General features: G+C 36.1%; 2 protein-coding genes and 2 non-coding genes across 4 annotated transcripts; 3 read left to right on the top strand and 1 right to left on the bottom strand.

Moving 5' to 3' along the window:
* The first annotated feature begins 1,077 nt into the window (after positions 1–1,077).
* On the top strand, positions 1,078–1,184 carry LOC127108827 (small nucleolar RNA R71). Its single transcript, XR_007796337.1, has one exon. It is a non-coding gene; the product is annotated as a small nucleolar RNA R71 (small nucleolar RNA).
* A 3,343-nt stretch (positions 1,185–4,527) lies between these two features.
* LOC127108881 (small nucleolar RNA R71) lies at positions 4,528–4,634 on the top strand. Its single transcript, XR_007796383.1, has one exon. It is a non-coding gene; the product is annotated as a small nucleolar RNA R71 (small nucleolar RNA).
* Positions 4,635–10,374: 5,740 nt separating this feature from the next.
* LOC127101927 (uncharacterized) lies at positions 10,375–14,597 on the top strand. The gene is made up of 5 exons (XM_051039353.1): positions 10,375–10,677; positions 12,643–12,716; positions 13,233–13,405; positions 13,613–13,984; positions 14,527–14,597. The coding sequence occupies exons 1-5, from the start codon at positions 10,375–10,377 to the stop codon at positions 14,595–14,597; spliced, it is 993 nt and encodes a 330-aa protein (XP_050895310.1).
* A 5,494-nt stretch (positions 14,598–20,091) lies between these two features.
* Positions 20,092–21,052, bottom strand: LOC127107695 (uncharacterized). Its single transcript, XM_051045011.1, has one exon. It carries the CDS (start codon positions 20,865–20,867, stop codon positions 20,226–20,228), a length of 642 nt encoding a protein of 213 aa, XP_050900968.1. The 5' UTR covers positions 20,868–21,052; the 3' UTR covers positions 20,092–20,225.
* Positions 21,053–23,031: the final 1,979 nt, after the last annotated feature.

Raw genomic sequence — 23,031 nt, 5'->3', positions numbered from 1 at the left:
AATTGTTTCAGTAGGTCAACAAATTTTTTAAATTGGCCCGCATCTTTGGTTTTAATAAGCCTTTGAGGGTAAGGGATAGGTGGTTTATAAGGTGGTGGAGGTACATAAGGTTCTTTCTTTTCTACGGTTTCCTTATTACTCTCTTCCTTTTCCTTAGGTTTACTTTCTTCCTCAGTTGACTTTTTGGAGTTTTGGTTTTTAATTCTTGGATCAGACGGTCCTTCTACTTCCGTTCCACTTCTCAATATGATTGCATGAGCGTGGCTTTTCGGGTTAGGTTGGGGTTGTCCAGGAAATGTACCAGTTGGGGCAGCAGTAGGCGCTTGTTGTTGAGCTACTTGTGATATTTGTGTTTCTAGCATTTTGTTATGGGTATCCAGGGCATCTACTTTACTTGCTAGTTGTTTAATTTGTTCGCTAGTGTGTACATTCTGGTTTAAGAAATCTTTATTGGTTTGCTGTTGAGAAGCTATGAAGTTCTCCATCATGATTTCCAAGTTGGATTTCCTAGGAATGTTATTGTTAGGTGTAGATGGGATCGGCTTTTGATATCCAGGAGGTATAGCTGGGGCTTGATTTGGAGCTTGTCCTGGTGCGTATAAAGCATTATTACTCTTATATGAAAAATTTGGATGGTTCTTCCAATTAGAGTTATAGGTATGCGAGTAGGGATTTCCTTGAGCATAATTCACTTGTTCTGCTTGGATTCCTGTTAGGAGTTGACAATCTGCAGGAGTGTGACCTTGGATTCCACAGACTTTGCAATTTTGAGTTGCGGCAACCACGGTGGCTGGAGGTGATACATTTAAACTTTCAATTTTCTGGGCCAGAGCATCCACTTTTGCATTAACATGATCAAGGCTACTTATCTCGTACATGCCACTTTTCGTTTGAGTTTTCTCTACCATTGTTCGATCGCTTCCCCACTGATAATGATTTTGGGCCATGCTTTCGATAAGTTGATAAGCATCGGCATAAGGTTTATCCATAAGCGCACCACCTGCGGCGGCGTCTATTGTTAACCTTGTGTTGTATAAGAGGCCATTATAGAAGGTATGAATTACTAACCAGTCCTCTAAACCATGGTGTGGACAAAGTCTCATCATGTCTTTGTATCTTTCCCATGCTTCGAAAAGAAACTCGTTATCTTTCTGCTTAAATCCATTTATCTGGGATCTCAACATAGCTGTTTTGCTTGGAGGAAAATATCGGGCAAGAAAGACTTTCTTCAACTCATTCCATGTGGTGACTGAGTTGGAAGGGAGAGACTGAAGCCATCTTCTAGCTTTATCTCTTAATGAGAAAGGAAAGAGACGAAGTCTAATTGCCTCTGAAATGACACCATTAGCTTTAACAATATCAGTGTATTGGACAAATACGGATAAATGAAGGTTTGGATCCTCGGTAGGATTTCCAGAGAATTGATTCTGTTGCACTGCTTGCAACAGCGAAGGTTTAAGTTCGAAGTTGTTTGCTTCGATTGCGGGTGGAGCAATACTCGAATGCGGCTCATCTTGCGATGGAGCGGCGTAATCTCGAAGAGCACAAGCTGGTTCTGCCATCTCGGGTATCGGCGAAGGAAGAAGATTTTTGAGGTCGGGAATTTCGATAGGAGGGAGATTGTTTGCAGCACGATATTCCCGAATTCGTCGTAAGACTCTGAGATATAGTTCAATGTCGTTGATTCGTAAGTAAAACGGCTCGCCTTGTGAGCGAGTGTGTGGCATACAAATCAACGAAAGAAAAAAAGAAAAATAAAAAATTGCCTTAGTCTCTACAGCGTAACAGAAGAGTTACGATATCGACTAAATAAAAGTCCCCGGCAACGGCGCCAAAAACTTGATCGCGACTTTATGAGTCGAATGGGGTACTAACTGCAAGTGCACAGTTCTATCGCGTAGTTTTAAAAGATATCGATCCCACAGGGACTTATGAATTGATATACCGTTTTCTAAGGTTACTTCGTAAAGCTAAGGCGGATGATACTTTGGTTGTTTGGGGAAAAGTAAAACTAAAATAAGATCTAGATTAAATATCAATTAAGCGGATATCAGTATGTAGTTCGTCGTAATTAGGGAATCAAATATTCGTTGGTTTCTTGGTTTTTAAAATAAATCTTTTCAGTAGACACTATTGATTAAAAGTCTTATCTCAAACTCTCGCTCTGTTGAATAGACCATGACTTTATATTAACGTAGCTGTCACTTATTAGTTAAGTCCAAAATCACTTTTTGAAAACAACAGAATCTATAGAAACTCTTTTTTAAGAAAATACTAACCGTTTAAACACCCTCGTCTCAAACTCTCGCTCTATTGACTTACATTATATAATTAAACTTAAATGTTTAACTCTCGTCCTCACATTTAACTTTTAAAAATACTTTTTGAAAAAGATTAGAATTTAATTAACTCTAAAAATTGTTTTCGCCCTGATTTAGAATTAATGTCCAATTTACACTGTCCAGTTAAAAACTCAAACTTTCGTTCTATTGGTTTTAACTTCTTTATGTATTTTACTCTCGTACAAAAACTTTGGGATTAATGTTGTAAATTGAGACCATAAAAAGAGTGACTTTATTTTTAAATGAAATTAAACCAACTTAGTTTCGATTCCTTCATTCTGCTTACTTTACATACCGATATCTAATTTAATTAGCCGGACATGCTAAACAGGTCTAAACAATCATCATGCTTAAATAACAACATCCCAGGCAAACAATGTAAATAAATAGCAAAGCAGAGAATATATAAATTAAAACAATAAATTAAAGAACCTGAATAATTAATAGCAATCTTGAACACTCCACCACAGATCGGTTGGATTTGTTCTTGAACTCTTCAATCGGACAGGAAAATAAAAGTGAAGGAATAAAATTCTAGGATCTAACGTAAGGTTAGATCTGGTAAAAGATACACAATAGTTTCCGGTGTAGAAACTATTGTGTGAAAAATTTAATTTAGTGCTTAAAAGATTGACTGGAAAAGAAAATAAAAATTGCAAATAAAGTAGAAAGCTGTAGAAAAGTAATGCTGTAAAATATGCTTGCACGGCGGAAAGAGACGGAGAGCTTCAGGGTTGGCTAAAAGCAACTATTTATATTAGTCTACTTTGTAACGGTTTCCAAAAGTCCTTTCCGTAAATGGTCTTCACGTTCCAAGGGTCAAGCGTAAGAATAGGCTTCAACGTGCCTCTGTTGCGCTTCTGGAGCCTAAAATATAGGAGAGGGGTGTTACGGGCGTCACACCATGTGTTATGCTCGTAACACAAGGTAGTAAGGCGTGACGCTCGTCACAGCTTGTGTGGCGATCGTCACAACTTCAGCGCTCCTGGCTTGTGATTGTGGGTTGGGCTTTAGTGGAATTTGCTTTTCATTATCTTTTTGCACCCCTTTTCTTCCTTTTTCACTTATGCTTCAAATAAATTACCTGAGACAAATAGAAGGAAAAATACCAAGTAATATCGAATAAAATGAAATAAATCGAAACAAATAATAATATAATTTAATTAAATCGAGTCCAAAAAATGTGATATTATTTCATGTTATCAGGAGGTACATAAGGTTCTTTCTTTTCTACGGTTTGGTTATTACTCTCATCCTTTTCCTTAGGTTTATTTTCTTCCTCAGTTGACTTTTTAGAGTTTTGGTTTTCAATCCTTGGATCAGATGGTCCTTCTACCTCTGTTCCACTTCTTAATATAATTGCATGAGCGTGGCTTTTCGGGTTAGGTTGGGCTGTCCAGGAAATGTACCAGTTGGGGCAGCAGTAGGCGCTTGTTGTTGAGCTACTTGTGATATTTGCGTTTCCAGCATTTTGTTATGGGTAGCCAGGGCATCTACTTTACTTGCTAGTTGTTTTATCTGTTCGCTAGTGTGTACATTCTGGTTTAAGAAATCTTTATTGGTTTGCTGTTGAGAAGCTATGAAGTTCTCCATCATGATTTCCAAGTTGGATTTTCTAGGAACATTATTGTTAGGTGTAGATGGGGTCGGCTTTTGATATCCGGGAGGTATAGTTGGGGCTTGACTGGGAGCTTGTCCTGGTGCGTATAAAGCATTATTACTCTTATATGAAAAATTAGGATGGTTCTTCCAGTTTGAGTTATAGGTATGCGAGTAGGGATTTCCTTGAGCATAGTTCACTTGCTCTGCTTGGATTCCTGTTAGGAGTTGACAACCTGTAGGAGTGTGGCCTTGGATTCCACAGACTTCGCAATTTTGAGTTACGGCAACCACGGTGGCTGGAGGTGATACATTTAGATTTTCAATTTTCTGGGCAAGAGCATCTACTTTTGCATTAACATGATCAAGGCTACTTATCTCGTACATGCAACTTTTCGTTTGAGGTTTTTCTACCATTGTTCGGTCGCTTCCCCACTGATAATGGTTTTGGGCCATGCTTTCAATAAGTTGATAAGCATTGGCATAAGGTTTATCCATAAGCGCACCACATGCGGCGGCGTCGATTGCTAACCTTGTGTTGTACAAGAGACCATTATATAAGGTATGAATTACTAACCAGTCCTCTAGACCATGGTGTGGACAAAGTCTCATCATGTCTTTGTATCTTTCCCATGCTTCGAAAAGAGACTCGTTATCTTTCTGTTTAAATCCATTTATTTGGGCTCTCAACATAGCTGTTTTGCTTGGAGGAAAATATCGGGCAAGAAAAACTTTCTTCAACTCGTTCCATGTGGTGACTGAGTTGGAAGGAAGAGACTAAAGCCATCTTCTAGCTTTATCTTTTAACGAGAACGGAAAAAGACGAAGTCGAATTGCCTCTGAAGTGACACCATTGGCTTTAACAGTATCGGCGTATTGGACAAATACGGATAAATGAAGGTTTGGATCCTCGGTAGGATTTCCAGAGAATTGATTTTGTTGCACTGCTTGTAACAGCGAAGGTTTAAGTTCGAAATTGTTTGCTTCGATTGCGGGTGGAGCAATACTCGAATACGGCTCATCTTGCGATGGAGCGGCGTAATCTCGAAGAGCACGGGCTGGTTCTGCCATCTCGGGTATCGGCGAAGGAAGAAGATTTTTGAGATCGGGAATTTCGATTGGAGGGAGATTGTTTGCAGCACGATAATCTTGAATTCGTCGTAAGACTCGGAGATATCGTTCTACGTCGTTGATTCGTAAGTAGTACGGTTCGCCTTGTGAGCGAGTATGTGGCATACAAATCAACGAAAGAAAGAAATAAAAATTTCCTTAGTCTCTACAGCGTAACAGAAGAGTTACGATATCGACTAAATAAAAGTCCCCGGCAACGGCGCCAAAAACTTGATCGCAACTTTATAAGTCTATTGGGGTACTAACTGCAAGTGCACAGTCTTATCGCGTAGTTTTAAAAGATATCGATCCCACAGGGACTTATGAATCGATATACCGTTTTTCTAAGGTTACTTCGTAAAGCTAAGGTGGATGATACTTTGATGATTAGGGGGGAGGAAAGTAAAACTAAAATAAGATCTAGATTAAATATCAAATAAGCGAATATCGGTATGTAGTTCGTCGTAATTAGGGAATCAAATCTTCGTTAGTTTCTTAGTTTTAAAATAAATCTTTTCAGTAGACACTATTGATTAAAAGTCTTTTCTCAAACTCTCGCTCTGTTGAATAAACTATGACTTTATATTAACGTGCGCTGTCACTAATTAGTTAAGTCCAAAATCACTTTTTGAAAATAATAGAATCTATAGAAACTCTTTTTAAGAAAACACTAACCATTTAAACACCCTTGTCTCAAACTCTCGCTCTGTTGACTTAGATTATATAATTAAACTTAAATGCTTAACTCTCGTCCTCACATTTAACCTTTAAAAATACTTTTTGAAAATGATTAGAATTTAATTAACTCTAAAAATTGCTTTCGCCCTGATTTAAAATTAATGTCCAATTTACACTGTCCAGTTAAAAACTCAAATTGTCGTTCTATTGATTTTAACTTCTTTATGTCTTTTACTGTCGTACAAAACGTTGATATTAATTCTGTAAATTGAGACGATAAAAAGAGTGATTATATTTTTTAAACAAAATTAAACCAACTTAGTTTCGATTCCTTCATTCCGCTTACTTTACATACCGATATCTAAGTTTATTTAGCCAGACATGCTAAACAAGCCTAAACAATAATTATGCTTACATACAGCCATATCAGACAGACAGTATAAATAAATAGCAGAGCGGAGCATATATAAACTAAAACAATAAAATTAAAGAACCTGTAAAATTAATAGAAATCTTGAATATTCCTAGCTTCGATGCTTGAACACTCCACCACAGACCGGTTGGATTTTGTTCTTGCAATCTTCAATCGGGCAGGAAAAATAAAAACGAAGGAATAAAATACTCTGACCTAACGTAAGGTTAGATCCAGTAAAAGTTACACAATAGCTTCCGGTATAGAAGCTATTGTGAGAAAATTAATTGAATGCTTGAAAAATTGACTGGAAAAGAAAAGAAATAAAAATTGCTAGGAAAGTAAAGTGCTGAAAGAATTAAAAAGGCAGTAAAATAAATGCAGTGCCGAAAACTGGAAAATTGAGAGAGACCCGAGAGAGTTGCAGGGTTGGATCCTTGGTTCTATTTATATTACTCCAATTTGTAACCGTTTCCCACAATTTCCTTCAGTAAGTAACCTTCACGTTTCAACGAGTCAGGCGGAAGAATAGGCTCAACGTGCCTCTGTTACGCGTCAAAATCCAAAAATATAGGAGTGGGGTGTGACGTTCGTCACACCATGTGTTACACTCGTAACACAAAGTAGCAGGGCGTGACGCTCGTCACACCATGTGTGGCGCTCGTCACAACTTCAGCGCTTAGGCAATTTTGGGCTGGGCTTTAGTGGAATTGTTTCTCATACTTTTTGCACCTCCTTTTCTTTGTTTTTCACGTATGCTTCAAATAATGTTGCCTGAAATAAATAGAAGGAAAATACCAAGTAATATCGAATAAAATGAAATAAATCGAATCAAATAATAATATAATTTAATTAAATCGAGTCCAAAAATGTGATATTATTTCATGTTATCAAGTAATCTTCAGCATTTGTCGTGGCTATATCGAATGTGTTTCACCCTTGCATACAAGTAAGGTATGGTGAGTTAGAGGCTACAGGTCGACAATTAGGGATTGGCCTTCTTAATATAGAAATAAAATAAAACTTCACCCACTCAAAGGAAAATGCGAGGGCATAACTGGATGAAGAGGAAAGTGAATCATGATAGAAACAATTATCTGAAACTAAGAAGACAACATTCAATGATGTAACCACCAAAGACTAGTGAGAATAGAAAAGTGAAGACAAGTGGGAAGACCCTTGTGAATTTGTCAGTTTTTGTATTAAAGTGTTCAATGTTGTCTTGATTTTCGTTATAAGAAAAACTCTTATATATTAATTTGAAAAATTAATACACAAGAGTTTTCAGTGATTCGCCATTGGAGACTCAACTAAGAGAAAAGGACAAACACACTAAACAAGTATAAACACGATATACAATCTCTTTTCACCATTTCTTTTACATTCTAGTATAAATTTGCATGACTTAAGGTTTATCACTTTCTAGAATAATAGATTGCTAGTTTTATCCGCACATAGCGATTTATCGTGAAGGTGTAGGTCAGTGATAGATTTAGTCATTTGAATCTTCTTTATAGAGATTATGACTACATAAACTCTTAATTTTAGATTGATTATTCTATTAATCAAATTCAATTTGAACCTTGTGTGTAAATTTAATTATGTTAGTTGATGCATTGCTTTTTAAGCATCTTCATCTTTCTCAATCATAGTAATTTATGATAATCTGAGTGAATCGTGAAATATATTCAAACGTATCTCTTTTAAAACTCAGATGTCACACTTCTGCTTGCAAAACTCTTATTTTTAAAGAAAATGTTTTTGAAAATAGTTTTAGGAGAAATGACTATTCACCCCCCCCCCCTCTTTCTAGACCATTCTACACCCATATTCCCCCAACAAAGACACAACTGTGAGTATCAGGATTTAGACTCTAGTGATGACATTCAACTTATCAATATCAACTTTTACCATTTGAATTAAGATTTGTGGGCTATGTTGGTGTACTTTAAATATGTTATTATCAAATATATGAGCCTAAAGATATGGGTGTTCATGGGTACGGGCCAACCCGCGAACCCACTCATCCAATCCAACTGAATCCCTATTTTTACCCAACCCAATCATGTACGGGTCCAACCTGAACCAACTCATTCAAATCCATTAGTATTTGGTTCGGGTAACGAGTTTGAAGTTTTAAATCCATGAACCCGCGAACCCAACCCATTGACATATCACAATATTTTTATTTTATTTTATTCATAAATTATCTAGCATAATTCTTACAATGCATATATTTTATATATATATAATTCTAGTTTTTATTAACATATTTAAAGTACACCAACATATTTTAAATTTGAGAGATCAAATTTCTTGATTCAAAAAGAGATGTATCTTACATTTTAAATTATACTTTAAATCATTTGTATATTTTTTTGACTTGATCTGAATTGGAAAAGAGTTTTTAAATATTAAACGATAAATTTTATTCAAATTAAATACTAAAATTTTATGATTTTTTAATGTTTTTGTAAGATACATGTGTAAATTAAATTGATATTTTATTTAGAATTTGAAAATTATATTTAGTGGATGATCCACGAACCTAACCCGACCCAAACCATTGATGAACGAGTTGGTCTGGTTCAATTTTAGTCTTAGAAGTACAGGTTGAACACCAACCCAAACCAAAGACTATTGACTAAGTCGGGTATGGGATTTAATCAAATTAGACCCAACCCGACCCACAAACACCCCTAATGATATATCAAGCAATTTCATATTCGATAATCTAAACCCAGATCTCTAGTAAGGTATTTACCGTGCGGTTTGAATCAATTTTGAGATAAAAAATTATTTGATTTTATGATAAAATTATTTGTCGTTCATTTGAATAATTGTGGTTCAATTTAGTTATAAATGACTAGTCAAAAAATAGCATTTCTTAACGCACCCTATATGTTTCTCCTGCATCACACGAATTTTCAAAAGTGCCTCCTGTTTCCGGAGATGCATCTCCGGACGCACCTCAACAAAGATCATTCTGAGAGACGCCCTACAAGTTGGGTTATTTTTATTCTGAAGATGCATCTTCGGACCATTTTAAGAAACTCCTAGTGTATTTATCAGTTCAATAGAAATTTTAGAGATGCATCTCCGACATTATGGGCGGGATTTTGAAATTTGTTGTCACCTTTGCATGTCATATATTTCCGAAGATGCATCTCCCGAAATATCTGATAAAAGAAGCAACTGCATGATCACACAACCATTATTGCCATAGTTGGTTTTCAACCAAAACCTTCACCAAAAAACCTTATATTCTCAATTCATTTTTTAACTCCAAATCTCCATTATTTTGGTAAATCACATCATATGGAGCAAAAGAATATAAGATTTCAAGTAAAGATCATTTATTTCCCTCTTCATTGCTCACATTAACATCATGTTTTTTTCTTAATTAAAGAGCGTCGTGTCCGAAAATGTATCTCCAGAACGAGTATGAACTTGTTCGGAGATGCATTTTTGGAAGTTGTTTGTGTTTGATTTCCAGTCTTGTCTTCAGCAATAGTGCTTATATGTTGTTATGTTGTAATTTTTTTCATTAGATATGATACACCCCGATATTTTCCCCAAATAAGTTGTTTTTCTAGATGTCCAAGGTGTTGTCGTGAAGGCGGTAGATGTTAGAAACCGGTTTAAAAACAAGAAAAGTTTGAATATCGTGATCAAATGGATTCAAATGGAGACCTCTAAAATTGGGTTTGGTGTGGTTATCAGAAGGTTCAATAATGGTTTGGATAGAAGATGCGCTTTTGTGACAATGGCATGCGGAATAAGCGGGAAATATAAAACTCCTATCCAAAATTTTAAAAGAGGCGACACTCATTCTAGAAAATGTGAGTGTCCATTCAATGTGTGCGATTACATGTTGGCAAACAAAAACTGGAGATTTATGTATATGTGGTTTACATAACCATGATTTGTGTGAAAAATTACTCGGTCATCTTAGTGTGTGTCGGCTCATGCCAGAAGAGAAGGAATCTGGTTCAACCGAAAAATATACTTGCAACATTGAAACGGAAGCAACCCAAAAATATATCAAATATCAAGCAAGTGTATAATATTCGGTACCTAACTAACAAGGAACTTAGGGGGGTATGACTGAGATGCAATAACTCTTGAAACTGTTGGATGATAACAATTACGTGTTTAGGTACCCAATTGGAAGATAGAGTTACTATTAGAGATATATTTTAGACTCATCTTGATTCTACAAAGTTGTTCAACATGCTTCCTATGGTGCTCATACTCGATTCAACCTACAAGACCAACAAGTATAGACTTCCATTAATGGAGATGGTTGGTGTTACCTCAACTGAGGAGATATATTCTATTGAGTTTGCATTTCTTGAATGTGAAAAAGAGGATAACTTTACTTGGGCGTTAGAGGTGTGTCAGACACTGTTGAAGGATCAAGGTGAAATGCCTAAAGAAATCGTTACCGAAGGGGATACCACATTGATGAATTCGGTTGCAACGATATTTCTTTCTTCTAATGCATTACTTTGTAGGTATGATATAACAAAGAATGTATGCAGTCGAGTTAAACCCGTGGTAGGGACAAAATTGATAGAGCCCGATGTAATATCCCATATTCCCTTAAATGCTAAATTAGTTGTCAGTTGAGACCAGGTGAGTTCCTATGTACTCTATCTTTTGCCCGTTGGAACAATTAGAGCTCCTATATGCTCTAAATGTTGTCAGTTGGGACCAATAGAGTAACCAATGAACTCTGATGAGATTAATTATTAATAAAAGAGATAGATCAATATTAATAAGTACAAGAAAGGATATTTTTTATAATATTAATAATTGGTCAATTGGTACTGGAAGATAAAATATCAATTGAGATATTTTATTACTATTTGATATTATATGTTATAATTATATATTATGTATGTATATTGTGTGGTGGGGATTGAAAAGAAGAAGAAGGGGATAAGAATAAGTTGAAAGAGTAGGTAGGAGAGATAGAGATATCAGAAAGAAAAGAAAGAAGGGGGAAAAGTAGAGAAGAGAAAGAAGAGGAAACTTGGAGGAAGAAGAAGACTTGAAGAAGGAGTGGAAAACATCAACAGTTAAACCCAATCCTTTCCATCATCTTCATATTCAAGGTGAGTTCTTAGCTAGTATAGCATTGGGGGGGAAATTTTTTATAAATTTGGGGTTAGGTTTTGTGTGTAATGCATAATCATAAACTTGAGGAATCCATGATGAACTTGTTGTTGTTATGATTATGTTCTCATGATCTTGGGTAAATTAAGGAATGATTGTATGATGTAAGGTGAAACTTTGATGAGTATTGTTTGAGGAATCAATTAAATTGTTGAGTTAGAAATGAAAGGGAAGTTTATGCAGGTTGGAAAAGGTAATAAAGAGGAGTTTTTGAGGAAAAAGGAAAGTTGGAAGTTTTCAACGACCAATCGATGAAATTTATTAGCAACCAATCGATTGTTTCATTTGATCAATCAATTGACATGAATTAATTCGAACCCGAGATCTCCTTGGTATGGAACAATCCTTACCACTAGGCTAAGCTCTTGTTGTTGAATCTTTGTGCAAGGAACAAGTGTTAACTTATATTCTCGATTAAGTTAATTTGTTAGATTATTTGAGTGCTATAACTCCGTTTTGGACGCTGACGGATGCGTTAGAAAGATAATGTAAAATACTATCATTATTATACCATGTTATAATATATTATGTGCCTTACAAATGCTATGAATTATATTATGATGAATGTTAAACATTGTTGTTATGTTTGATTGTGAAATAACATGATTAAAAACCTTACAAAGATGAGTGAGGAAACCCTAGAGAATAACTTGATTAATAACTTAGAAAGATAATCTAGGTTATGGAAATGGATATACAGTGATGCTTGGGCGCAATGGTACCTAGGTGTGTATCGTGGACAAGTATTCACCTGATAAACGAATTGATATGTTTTGTATGGAACATGTGTGATTTTTATGTAATGAGAATGGATCATGTTATGATGCCATGAGAATTGATATGATATCATGAGATTTGTTTAATATTTTGGTGAGGAACTTTTGTTCAAAAAGTCCTATTTTGGTGAGGAGCGTTGATTCGAAAGTCCTATTGGTTATTGAGAATTAATCACGTATTCGGAACTAGTGTGATTGTGCACATACCACTTCAAGGGCTTAGGTAAAGCGGTAAGTGAGGATGTGGCACCAATGATTCGTGCCTCAATTGGGTTTAATCCCCAACCATGGCGGACATGGGGGAAAGATGGACACCTAAGTGGGTTAGAGTCTCATACGGTGAAAGATACCCTAAGTGGGTTAGAGTCCCATACGGGTGACGGTCGCTTGAACTAGGGATTAAGCCTCATAGAGGACCCAATATCCATCGTGAAAGTCGAATCATACGAGCATGCATGAACCAAGCTTGGCTTAGACGTAGGTCCGCTCGGGGATTGATGTTCCGTGAATCCGAATAGTGATTTATTGAGTTATGTGAACTCAGGTGACGTGTTTCCATACATTGCGGTTATCCCTTAGTTACTCAAGTCCTAGTTACAAGGCGCGAGTGATGCACAAGTAACAGAAGGTGAATACTTGAGTTAGAATCGAGTAGAAACCCTGTAGAGCCTAGTGGACCCATAGGATAGGAGAACTCAGTGAGATTATTATCTCATCCCATTATTGTTGTTATTTTTTAGGTATTCCTTGCAGGTTAAATTCAAGAGAGGTTGTCTACTGATGTTTCAAGGGATGCTTTTTATCGTGATCTTCCGTTGTGGAGTTATGTACAATGAAGATATTGTACATAGTTCTTAGATTTTTATTTTTAGGCTTTATTGTATGACATGTGCCAATTATGTTTTGTTTTGGACATGTGTATATAATGATGCCAATAGACACTTATGATTGTGTCAATACCAAATAATAACACTTGTATGATATTATTCTAGATATATATTATATGGGTTGTTACACACGAAGATGGAAAATGGTGAAGTTGGGAGTGGTTGTGGAAAAAATAATGGATGCATGGAATCGTATAATAAATTATTTCATAAAAGAACTATATGTCGATTTTGTTATGCATTTCAGGAAAGTGTGTGAAAAGTATCCAGATTTGTTGAAATATGTTGAAAGTACAACTCTTGACGAGGTGAAGAAGCAAATTGTATGTGCATGGACTGATAATGTCAGACACATTGGAAAGACAACAACTAACAGAGTTGAATCTGCCCATGCTACTTTGAAAAAATGGTTGGGAAATAGTAAGGGCGATTTGTGTAGGAATTGGGACTCCGTGAACCACATGATTCAAAACCAGCATAATGAGATACACACATCATTTGGTCGTAGCGTCATAGTTTTGGAACACAGATTTAAAGACAACACTTTATATTCTTAGTTGGTCGGTAACATTTCTCGGGCGGGTTTGAACTATATTTTTCACGAGACTAAATGAGTTGATAATGTAGGATCCGATAGCATAAAGTGTGGATGCACAATTGTGAAAACATATTGTCTCCCATGTGCTCGGGTTATTGCTAAAAAAGTGAAACTTGGTGACATGAAACCTCCCTCTCAACCGGTAAAAACTAAAGGTGCTCCAAAGAAAATGAAGCCTACACTGGATGACAATTCAGCTACACGGATTCCTTCATATTTTGAACATGTTGACAAAGTTTACCCGACTCACCAACTCCAAAATCTCAAAAAAAGTGTTGTCAAAGGAGCTCACATTAGCAAACCACCTCTGACGCCGCCCCCGCCAAAGATTTCATTCATCGACGAGATGACAGTTTTTATGCATAAATATATCGAGATGATCGTCAACGTTGAGGGGGACGGTAATTGCGGTTACCGACATGGGTCGCCTAATAGCATGTGCATATGATATAGTGTGTATTGATCAGACTAGATACGGTTTTTCGGAAACCTTTTTCCCATTCCGCATTGCCCCCCTAAAAATCCAAATGATTGTATTATGTGTATTGAGTGACTTTCAAAATAAAGTCATTTTGTTCAAGTTTACTTAAAACTGGGATGCCCTATACCACTTACATCACCGGAGTGGACGACTCATTCAACAATAAAAGTCGAGATTTAGTCAGATCATTTTATAGAAAGGATGCAAGAGTTCGAGAAATTGAGCAACATTGAAAGAGAATCAAATGCACAAAAGTCCAAGGGGGTACCACTAATAGATTTAGCTGACGACATATGTTTCGATTCGTTTTAATTTCTTGTTTTAGCGGACAAATAAGTGTATGTAATTATGTCTCAATATAATTGAAGTGTTATATATTCATCATTTGTTTATATTTTGTCTTAATGTATTTTTCATCTTCCTCATAATAATATTTGTGTTTTTTTGTAAATGAAAATATAGGTTCTATTATAGGTTCTGTTTTGAAACTAATTCAGGAGAAATTTCGGAGATGCGTCTTCGGAACAAGATAATAGGGTGAGATCCCGGAGATATATCCCTGGAATCAGCAAGTCAATCATTGAGTGATCCATATTGATCTATGACTTCTATAAGTTAAGGTGCTCTTATCTTATATTCTCATAAAAATATCTCAAATATCACAACTTAACATTGACTGGTATGTCGCAAATGTCTCGTTCTCCAACTCTACACTTGAGCGCACATTTAAGCTCAACGACTCCACCTCCCTCAAAGATATCAAAGACAAACTACATTATCTCCTACATTATGGAGAGAATCGGAAGATTGTGAAGCTCGAATACCATTCACTGTCGATTGACAACGGGGGGAAGATTGAGTTTAGCAAATTTGAGCTCAAGACGCAAGTGAATGTAAGGGCTATGTGGAATACTGTAACATCTCAAAATTTGCCCTCCTTTTCTTAAAAAAAAAAAAAAAAAAAAAAAAATTGTTGCAGGCTTTGAGTCGACCATAAGGGTCAGCGCATGGGCCACGGGTCAGCGCATAGCATGTTTGAGTCGACCATAAGGGTCAGCGCATGGACCACGGGTTAGCGCATAGCATGTTGGAGCCGACCTATGGTCGACGCATAGCATACTGGAGCCGACCTATGGTCGACGCATAGCATGCTTTGAGCCGACCTATGGTCGACCGCTCGGTTTTCTGAGTATTTTCCACTGTGAAAAGCTGTTTTTTGTTTGCCAGACCACAAATCCAGCCAACCCACTTTCTTTACCTCATTTGGCCATGTACTTATCTTGTCCACTCACTTAAGTTTTGCCAAAACAAGTCATTTCCTAATACCACCCCACATTGCCAACTTTGTTTCAAGTGCACACAATCAAATCCAAGTGAACTAAAGCCCATTAAGGATTTTTGAGACCAACATATATAAACCTTGAAACCCTAATCTGAAAGGGGTGGCTGCCATTTTCAAGTTGAGCAAGAGCAAGCAAGGCAAGGAGTTAGAAGTCCATTTCATTCCATTTCCATTCTATAAGTTTGCAAAGCACAAACAGCACCTTATTCTCCTTCCACCTCCAAGGGACAGTGGATTATTTGTCCACTAGGTAAGCTTTCACTCCTTCTTCCATGGACATGAACAATCTCTCATGCTTACCACTATGTTTTTCTATTGTTGCTTTTCTCATGCCACCACCATGCTCATCATCATGATATTTTGCCATGCTCATATTGTATTCCATGCTTGTGTACATTGCTAACCATATGCTTGTTGTTTTTGTTAAGTTTTGTAAAAATTAATTTTTTCTGTTGGTATCCATGCTCATGTGTACACCTTGCTGTTCATATTTGTTTATGTTAGAGCCATCATTTTCACTAAAACAAAACACCATGATGTTCCTCTCATTTGATACTTGAAGTTTGCTTTTTATATCATCCCGTTTGGAGCACCGTAGCTCGAGTTATGTTGGCTGGAAAACATACATGTTGGCTGCGTTTTTTCCGAATCCCACATGCATGCTGCAAGTTATTTTATGACATGTTGTTCTAATTATTTCTTTTGCCTTTCATTATCTATGATGTCACGCCTGGCAGTATGCAAAATGGGCATAGCACTGTACAGCTGCTATCCACCCACCTGGCCCATTTCTCCTTTTACTTTCATTTCTTTTCATTCTTCTTATTTCCATTTTATTTTTCTGTTTTACTTTTTAATTATTAAAAATATTTCAATTTTTCATAAAAATACAAAAAAATATTTTTTTACTTTCTTTAATGTCTTATTTAATTTATTTTAATTTTTATTTTCGTTTTTATTAAATGTTAAAATTTTATTTTTATTATTTGTTTCAAATAGTCCATTGTAACACACATTTTTCTATTTTTATTTTCATAACTTAAAATTATTTTTAAATTCTGATTTTTGGAATGATGGTTGACCAATGACTCATGGTCAACTTGACCTTTTATTGAATTTTATTTCCCATTTTTCAATTTATTTTGGATTTATTTTTGACCTAGTTTGCTTGGTTGACTTTTCATTTGACTTCTGTTTTATTTCAATTAATTTATACACCAATTCACATTATTTTTAAAATCTTTTAGGGGGATGATGATGTCCTGACCCCACTTAACTTAATTTAATTTTTCATAATTTTTGTGATTAATTTACTATTTATTTGACATTTTTTAAGTTGACTTGACTTTATAGTTGACTTTTTTATGATTGATGTTTGACATAGGGATTGCTTAGGGCAATTGAAGAGATCTTTTGATCCTCCCTTTTTCATCTCATGTGCCACATATTAGAGGCCTTTCATCTTGATTTTATTTGATCCTTGCATCATTTCCCGATTAAATTATTCATTGATTCTTTGTGTGCATAATTTCACTTGTCTTATTCATCTTATATTTTTATACTTGTTTTCTTTCATCCATGTCTTTATTGTTTGATTGTCTAATATGTTTATACTTCTCATACATTATTTAATGCTAATTCATTTCATTCTTTGATTATTTGATTTGATTATATACTTTTTTATATCTTACCTGTTTGATTAACTGTGGCCTACTTGTATGGTGTATGAGGCATATACTTATATTGCTTGATTGTCATGTCAACCCCCATTCATAACAAATGTATCCCTCTCCCATGAAATGTATAACATTTATTCTTTCATTCTTTATTCATCTGTTAATACAAGAATTAAAATGAACATTCGATAACCATTTCAAAGCAAGATCAAAACCTCGATCCAACGTCGAGTAATCATTTTTCAAAACCTAACAGAACCAGCACGTATTCATCCACCCTTTTGTAAGTCGATTGCTTTATGCATCGCCATCAACCTTGTAAGCCGATTGCTTTATGCATCGCCATCAACCTTGTAAGTCGATTGCTTCATGCATCGCCATCTACCCTTATCCCTAACACCTCTCCTTGCTCCATTCGTCGATTCTTATTCCGTTTAGGTAGCACCCATTAGATAGAACCCTTTGTATGATAACATAGGTAGGATTCCCATATCCTTTGTATGATAACATAGGTAGGATTCCCATATCCTTTGTATGATAACATAGGTAGGATTCCCTTATTCTTTTGTATGATAACATAGGTAGAATTCCCATATTCTTTGCATGCTAACATTAGGTAGATATTCCCATTTGTAAATCCTAACACTTAAGTACATATTGCATGACAACTCTAGGGCAGAGCTCCCCCACTTCTAGACCTTTCCGAGCGTCTCCGATCTTGTGGCATGTAGTCCGTTCTATTGCAAAGAGGTAACTGCCTAAGACTCGATTCAACGAGCTGCGACACCTACTGCTAGGATGTGAACACATCGCCCACTCTCCTTTGACACAACTGGTGTCCTCCTTTGTAAGTCCATATTCGGATGGCAATCCCTATGTAGGGGAACTACGTCGCCCTGATTCTCATACCAGATGAGGTACGTAGGCAGGAGATCGTGCGAGATCTCTCCGGGCACTCTTTTCTTTCTTTTTGTGTGTGTGCTTGACAGTTATAGGCTCGAGTTCCCGACTCCCTATTAACTTGTTTGGTTGTTGTGTGCTTGGAAGCTGATGTAAGTCCATCGAGTGGCATTCGGGTTCCAGTGTGCGTGTGTTTTGGTTCAGATGCCGATGTAAGTCCAGTGATTGGCGTTCGGGCTCCACGTTTGCCTTTTTGTGTGTGTTTTGGTTCGGATGCTGATGTAAGTCCAGTGATTGGCATTCAGCCTCCATGTTTGCCTGCTTGTGTGTTTGTTTGTTTGGCGTGCATGTAGCCGAACTACGGCAACTCTGATTCTCATGTTCAGATGAGATACGTAGGCACAAGATGCGATGTCTTGCCGAGTTTGACTAACAACTAACAACTAATCTTTGTTTGTTTTCGCCCTCGTTGCGATCGAGACCTTCCCTTTCTCTTGCCCTAGTTGCAATCGAGACCTTTGTTCCCGTAGTTAGCTGAACTACGTTTTGCTCTGATTCTCATTCCAGATGAGATACGTAGGCATAAGACGCGATGTCTTAGCGAGCACACTTACCCTTAACCCCTAGGTAACCGAGCTACGAAGACTCTGATTCTCACATTCAGATGAGATACGTATGCAGTGGATGCGACATCCGTGCGAGTCATTTTCTTTGACCCTTGCTTTTAGTAAATAGTACATTAGATAAACACACACCCTTTAGACAAGAAACAACAAGAGTGGATCCCGTAGAGTACTACGGATGCGTAGGGGTGCTAATACCTTCCCTTCGCATAATCGACTCCCGAACCCAAGATTTGGTTGCGAGACCTTGTCTTTTCCTTTCCTTTCTCCAGGTTTACTTCGAGCGTTTCCTTTCCCTCCTTTGGGATAAATAACGCACGGTGGCGACTCTTCTGTCATTTTCTTTCTCGCCGGTTGTTTTTTCGCACCTCTGTATTTTTCGGGTTGCGACAAATACGTTTTCCCATTTCAAAACAAAAGTTTCGCTCGAGTTGGAAGCAACGATTTTAAGATCGATCGAAGATATTTTGAAGATGTTGAAGCGTTCACCGAGATATTGAAGTGTAATATTGTATTTTATGTTGAACTCATCAATGTAATCCTAATTTTATTTTATAAATTTTAATTTCAATTTGGAAAATTTTCTTGTTTTTGGATCTGGTATTGATGTCTCTGACTTACAAAAATGCAACTACGAAAAATTTCTGAAGATGCATCTCCGAAATAAACCAAACAATAATATGTCACTCTGAATAGTCTCACTTAAATCTGTGTTGGAGTACGTCCGAAGATACATCTTCGAAAACAAAGAACATTTTTAAAAGTTCGCATGGTGCGATAGAAACTTATAGGATTCGTTAAAAAATGCTACAAAATAATTGTTCTATCTTATCCAAGTTAATTTAGGTTACTTTTTAAAATCCAAATTACAAATTGTAATTTTTTATTAATTGTAAAAACACTAAAAATTAACTATAAATTCTAAATATCAAATGACATTTTTTTTCAATTTTAAAAATGTACAAGCGGTTTCAAGGATTGGAAAAGGAAAAATCCAAGATATTATAGTCATCATCCTAGATAGAAAAGGAAACTTGACATAACTAGATAGTTCCACACAATGGCAATCAACTTCCTTAAAGAGAGCCGTGTTTCACTCTCTTTCTCTCTCTAAGACGAATTGATTTGATTCCCATATATTCAAACCTATGTCCAAAAAGTGTTGTCAATTAGTATCACTCTTAACAAGTAATGTATGTGCAAAAAGTCATGGCATCCAACTTTGCTTAACCTACAATTAATTAGTAATAGTACCCACCTAGCTCATCTTCTCTTCACACTCATCACCCACTCCACTCCCTTTAACTTGTATCAATAAAGCAACACAACACTTTCACTTCATTTCCCTATCTGTCCCCACTTTCCCATTCACACAAAATTACTAGTAATAACTAATAATTAAAAACAAACAAAAAAAAATGATTATTTACAAGTTCAAAATTAGCAAGAGATTCCTAATGGTATAATATCAAAAACAAACAAACAATGTCAAAATCTGCATTCAAAATTTATAATCTGAAAAGTCCATTTTTACAATTTTGTTTTCCATGATTTCCTTACTAAACATCACTAACAATTAATTTTGATATATATAATATTTAGAGTTATCACTAAGAAAACTTAGCAATGAAAACCTAAAACAGAACCGTCACTAACGGCAATGGCGACTCTGCAACCGGTTCTAACCTTCACTTCATGACTGAAGAAATGCAAAACCCTAACACGCCCTGCCATTTCCAGCTTCGACTCAATCTCCATCGTCGGTTGAACTCTCAACCCGAAGTTAAACCCTACACCATCACCGTTCGCCAGTGTGGGCCCCATATTCGGCGGTGCCGACAACGGGAAAGACTGGACAGAGAACGTGGCGGCCATGTACTGTGTTCTCCCGGCGTCGATCTGACCGGCGGGGATGAACATGAACCCGACCTGGCTACCGTAATAGAGGATTTGAAGAGAGCTGTCGTAGTGAGAGAAAGCAGCTCGGTTAGGGTTTCTAACGGAGGCGTATTGTGCGAAGGTGAAGTTAACGGTGCCGTTGATGACGGAGAAAGATGGAAGCTGAACGGCGTTGACGGCGATCTTGGGGTCTTGGGGTTTGAAAACTGTGTAGTATACTATGAGGATGACGATGATGATGAAAATTAAGAAGATTGTGGCGACGACACATGAGGCTAGGTTGGTGCGTCCTGATGGTGGTCGTGGTCGCTTTGGCCTGGCGGTGGGGGCGGTGGTGGAGGTTATGATGGGTCCATCCGCCATGGGCTCCGGTGGTGGAGTGGTGGTGGATCTTATGTTGGGAGAAAAATGTGAATGTGAATGAAGAAAATTATAAGGTTAGACAAAAGGTAAAGAGCATTTGATTAAACCAAACCCCACATGTTGTCATAAAAAAAAAGAGTAGAAAATTGCCATATAAAAAGTAAGAGTAAGAAAATGTAAAAACTAAACACTAGTGTGAATGATGGTGAGAAGTGAACTTTGATAATTTGTTTATTTAGTGATGTTATTGGAAACAACATTATTTTCATAATAGAAATTGAGGTATTTTTGTTTTATTGTTAGATTTTGTATAGATAATTGTGTTTTTAAGTAGTGGAAATGGACATTTTTGTCTTGGAGTGGGCAGTTTGTTGACTATATATGAAGTTTGGACTAAATTGAGTGAGAGCTCTTGGTTGGGTTGGGACACATATTGTCTATCTTTCGTGCAAAAAAGGTAGAGTGTCTTATACCGTAGGATCAATCTCACAAAGCAAAATTTGCCATGTGGCACAACTTGCCCTCTAACAAAAAGTAAATTCATCACTTATCGACGATATAATTATTAAAAAAATACATGCACACTTTCAATATTGATGTTTCTATTAAAAATATTTACACTACAAAAATAATTAATTTTGTAAACTAACAAATGAATCACAATTTTTGCCCCTCGTTCCCTCTCAATTTCAAACACATGTCACTCATTTTCTTTTTCATACAACTATTCAATTTTTCTCTCCTTCTAATTTTCAAAGTTCAGATTCTCTTAAAATATTTTTTTCTCCCACCCGATTATTATCCATTGGTCTAACTCTCATGGTAAAATTCAACTTGATTCTATTTTATTTTTCTTTCATTCATACAATTTGATTGATGTTACGATATCTCTTAATCATTGTTTTCCTCACAACAACATTATTTCTTGTTGGATCATAAGAGAGTCCGGGAATCATCACATCGAGTTTTATATGTTGATGCTCTGATTCTTCATGATCTAAGAGTGGTATCGAGAGCTCTGATACCACTCTTGAGAAATTATCAAATAATCAGAATATATTTCAAGAATAATATTTTTTCACACATGTGCAATTTAAGCAAACAACCATCAAAATCAATTCCAAAACATAAATAATAATATCAAAATCAATTCCAATAAATGCTTCTACTATTTCAAAAATGGATATAAAAAAGTTATCTTAGTAATACTAGAGAATAATAATCTTCACCAATAAATAATAAATATGGAAAACATACTCTAAACAACTCCTCCAAAAAATGTGGGTATTACCAAAACAACTCTAAGAAACGCTAAAACTACTCAATAGGAATATAAATAAGATAAATTAAGTGATATAAACAACATACTAAATTTGTAGCTTCAATTGATAAGTTTTGCTAAACCCCATATACCACTTGTGTCTTTTCCTGTGCTCTAATTCCTGAAACCCTTGTTTTAGTTGCTTATTTGTTATATTTTTTTAGGAATTAAAAAAACTCTCTTAAATACATACCAAATGGGGTTGACCCAAATAAAATAATTCACGCAAAAAAAACTCATTTTTATTCTTTTTTTTAAAAGATTATGATATTTATAATCAAGATTATACAAAAAAAATGCAGGCAAACGACAACAAACTGGATCGCTGCCTCTTTTTTATTACAAAATCAATTCTCTTAACAACTATATACATTGCCCTAGGTGACACGATGTTGATATGCATTAGCCTTTTCACTCTCTATAAAAGATCTACTACTTCTGGTGCTAGAAATCCAAAAGTGTTAAAGGAAAATGGTATGAAAACATGTTGATTGTCAGAACATGTTTTCTCATACTTGATCGTTTTACTTGAAACAACTTCGAGAGTTGTCTATCCCACGGCAAAACCTCTAGTCCTTAGTCCCCACCAACGGGGAGAACCCAATCAAGTTTACACATGCATGTTTCCCTGCTACCCACCCATATACCAGAACATTTGTTGGCCTAAGAGTCGATCTCCTCTCATGCGGATCAGTCAAGAAATTCACACACACCTCTTTCTTCACATATACCATTACACGCCTAAATATATCAAACATGACATCCCTAACAAAATTATGTCGGCATTTGAATCCTAGAAGCTCCTTGCAATGAATAGTATGTTCTCCAAATGTATCCAAGCAC

This window comes from Lathyrus oleraceus, chromosome 7 (assembly GCF_024323335.1).
Source record: "Lathyrus oleraceus cultivar Zhongwan6 chromosome 7, CAAS_Psat_ZW6_1.0, whole genome shotgun sequence".
Classification (NCBI taxonomy): domain Eukaryota; kingdom Viridiplantae; phylum Streptophyta; class Magnoliopsida; order Fabales; family Fabaceae; genus Lathyrus; species Lathyrus oleraceus.
The sequence above is the reverse complement of the archived record's forward strand: the minus strand, read 5'-3'. Positions and strand labels throughout refer to the sequence as shown.

What these genes read in the sequence shown, in the direction of transcription:
- LOC127101927 (XM_051039353.1), top strand. Translation starts at nt 10,375, where the DNA reads ATGCTTCCTATGGTGCTCATACTCGATTCAACCTACAAGACCAACAAG. An exon ending in GGTATGATATAACAAAGAAT is followed by an intron (nt 10,678 to 12,642) that starts GTATGCAGTCGA and finishes ATGTGAACTCAG; the next exon opens with GTGACGTGTTTCCATACATT. An exon ending in GAAAAAATGGTTGGGAAATA is followed by an intron (nt 13,406 to 13,612) that starts GTAAGGGCGATT and finishes TTGATAATGTAG; the next exon opens with GATCCGATAGCATAAAGTGT.
- LOC127107695 (XM_051045011.1), bottom strand. Translation starts at nt 20,867, where the DNA reads ATGGCGGATGGACCCATCATAACCTCCACCACCGCCCCCACCGCCAGG.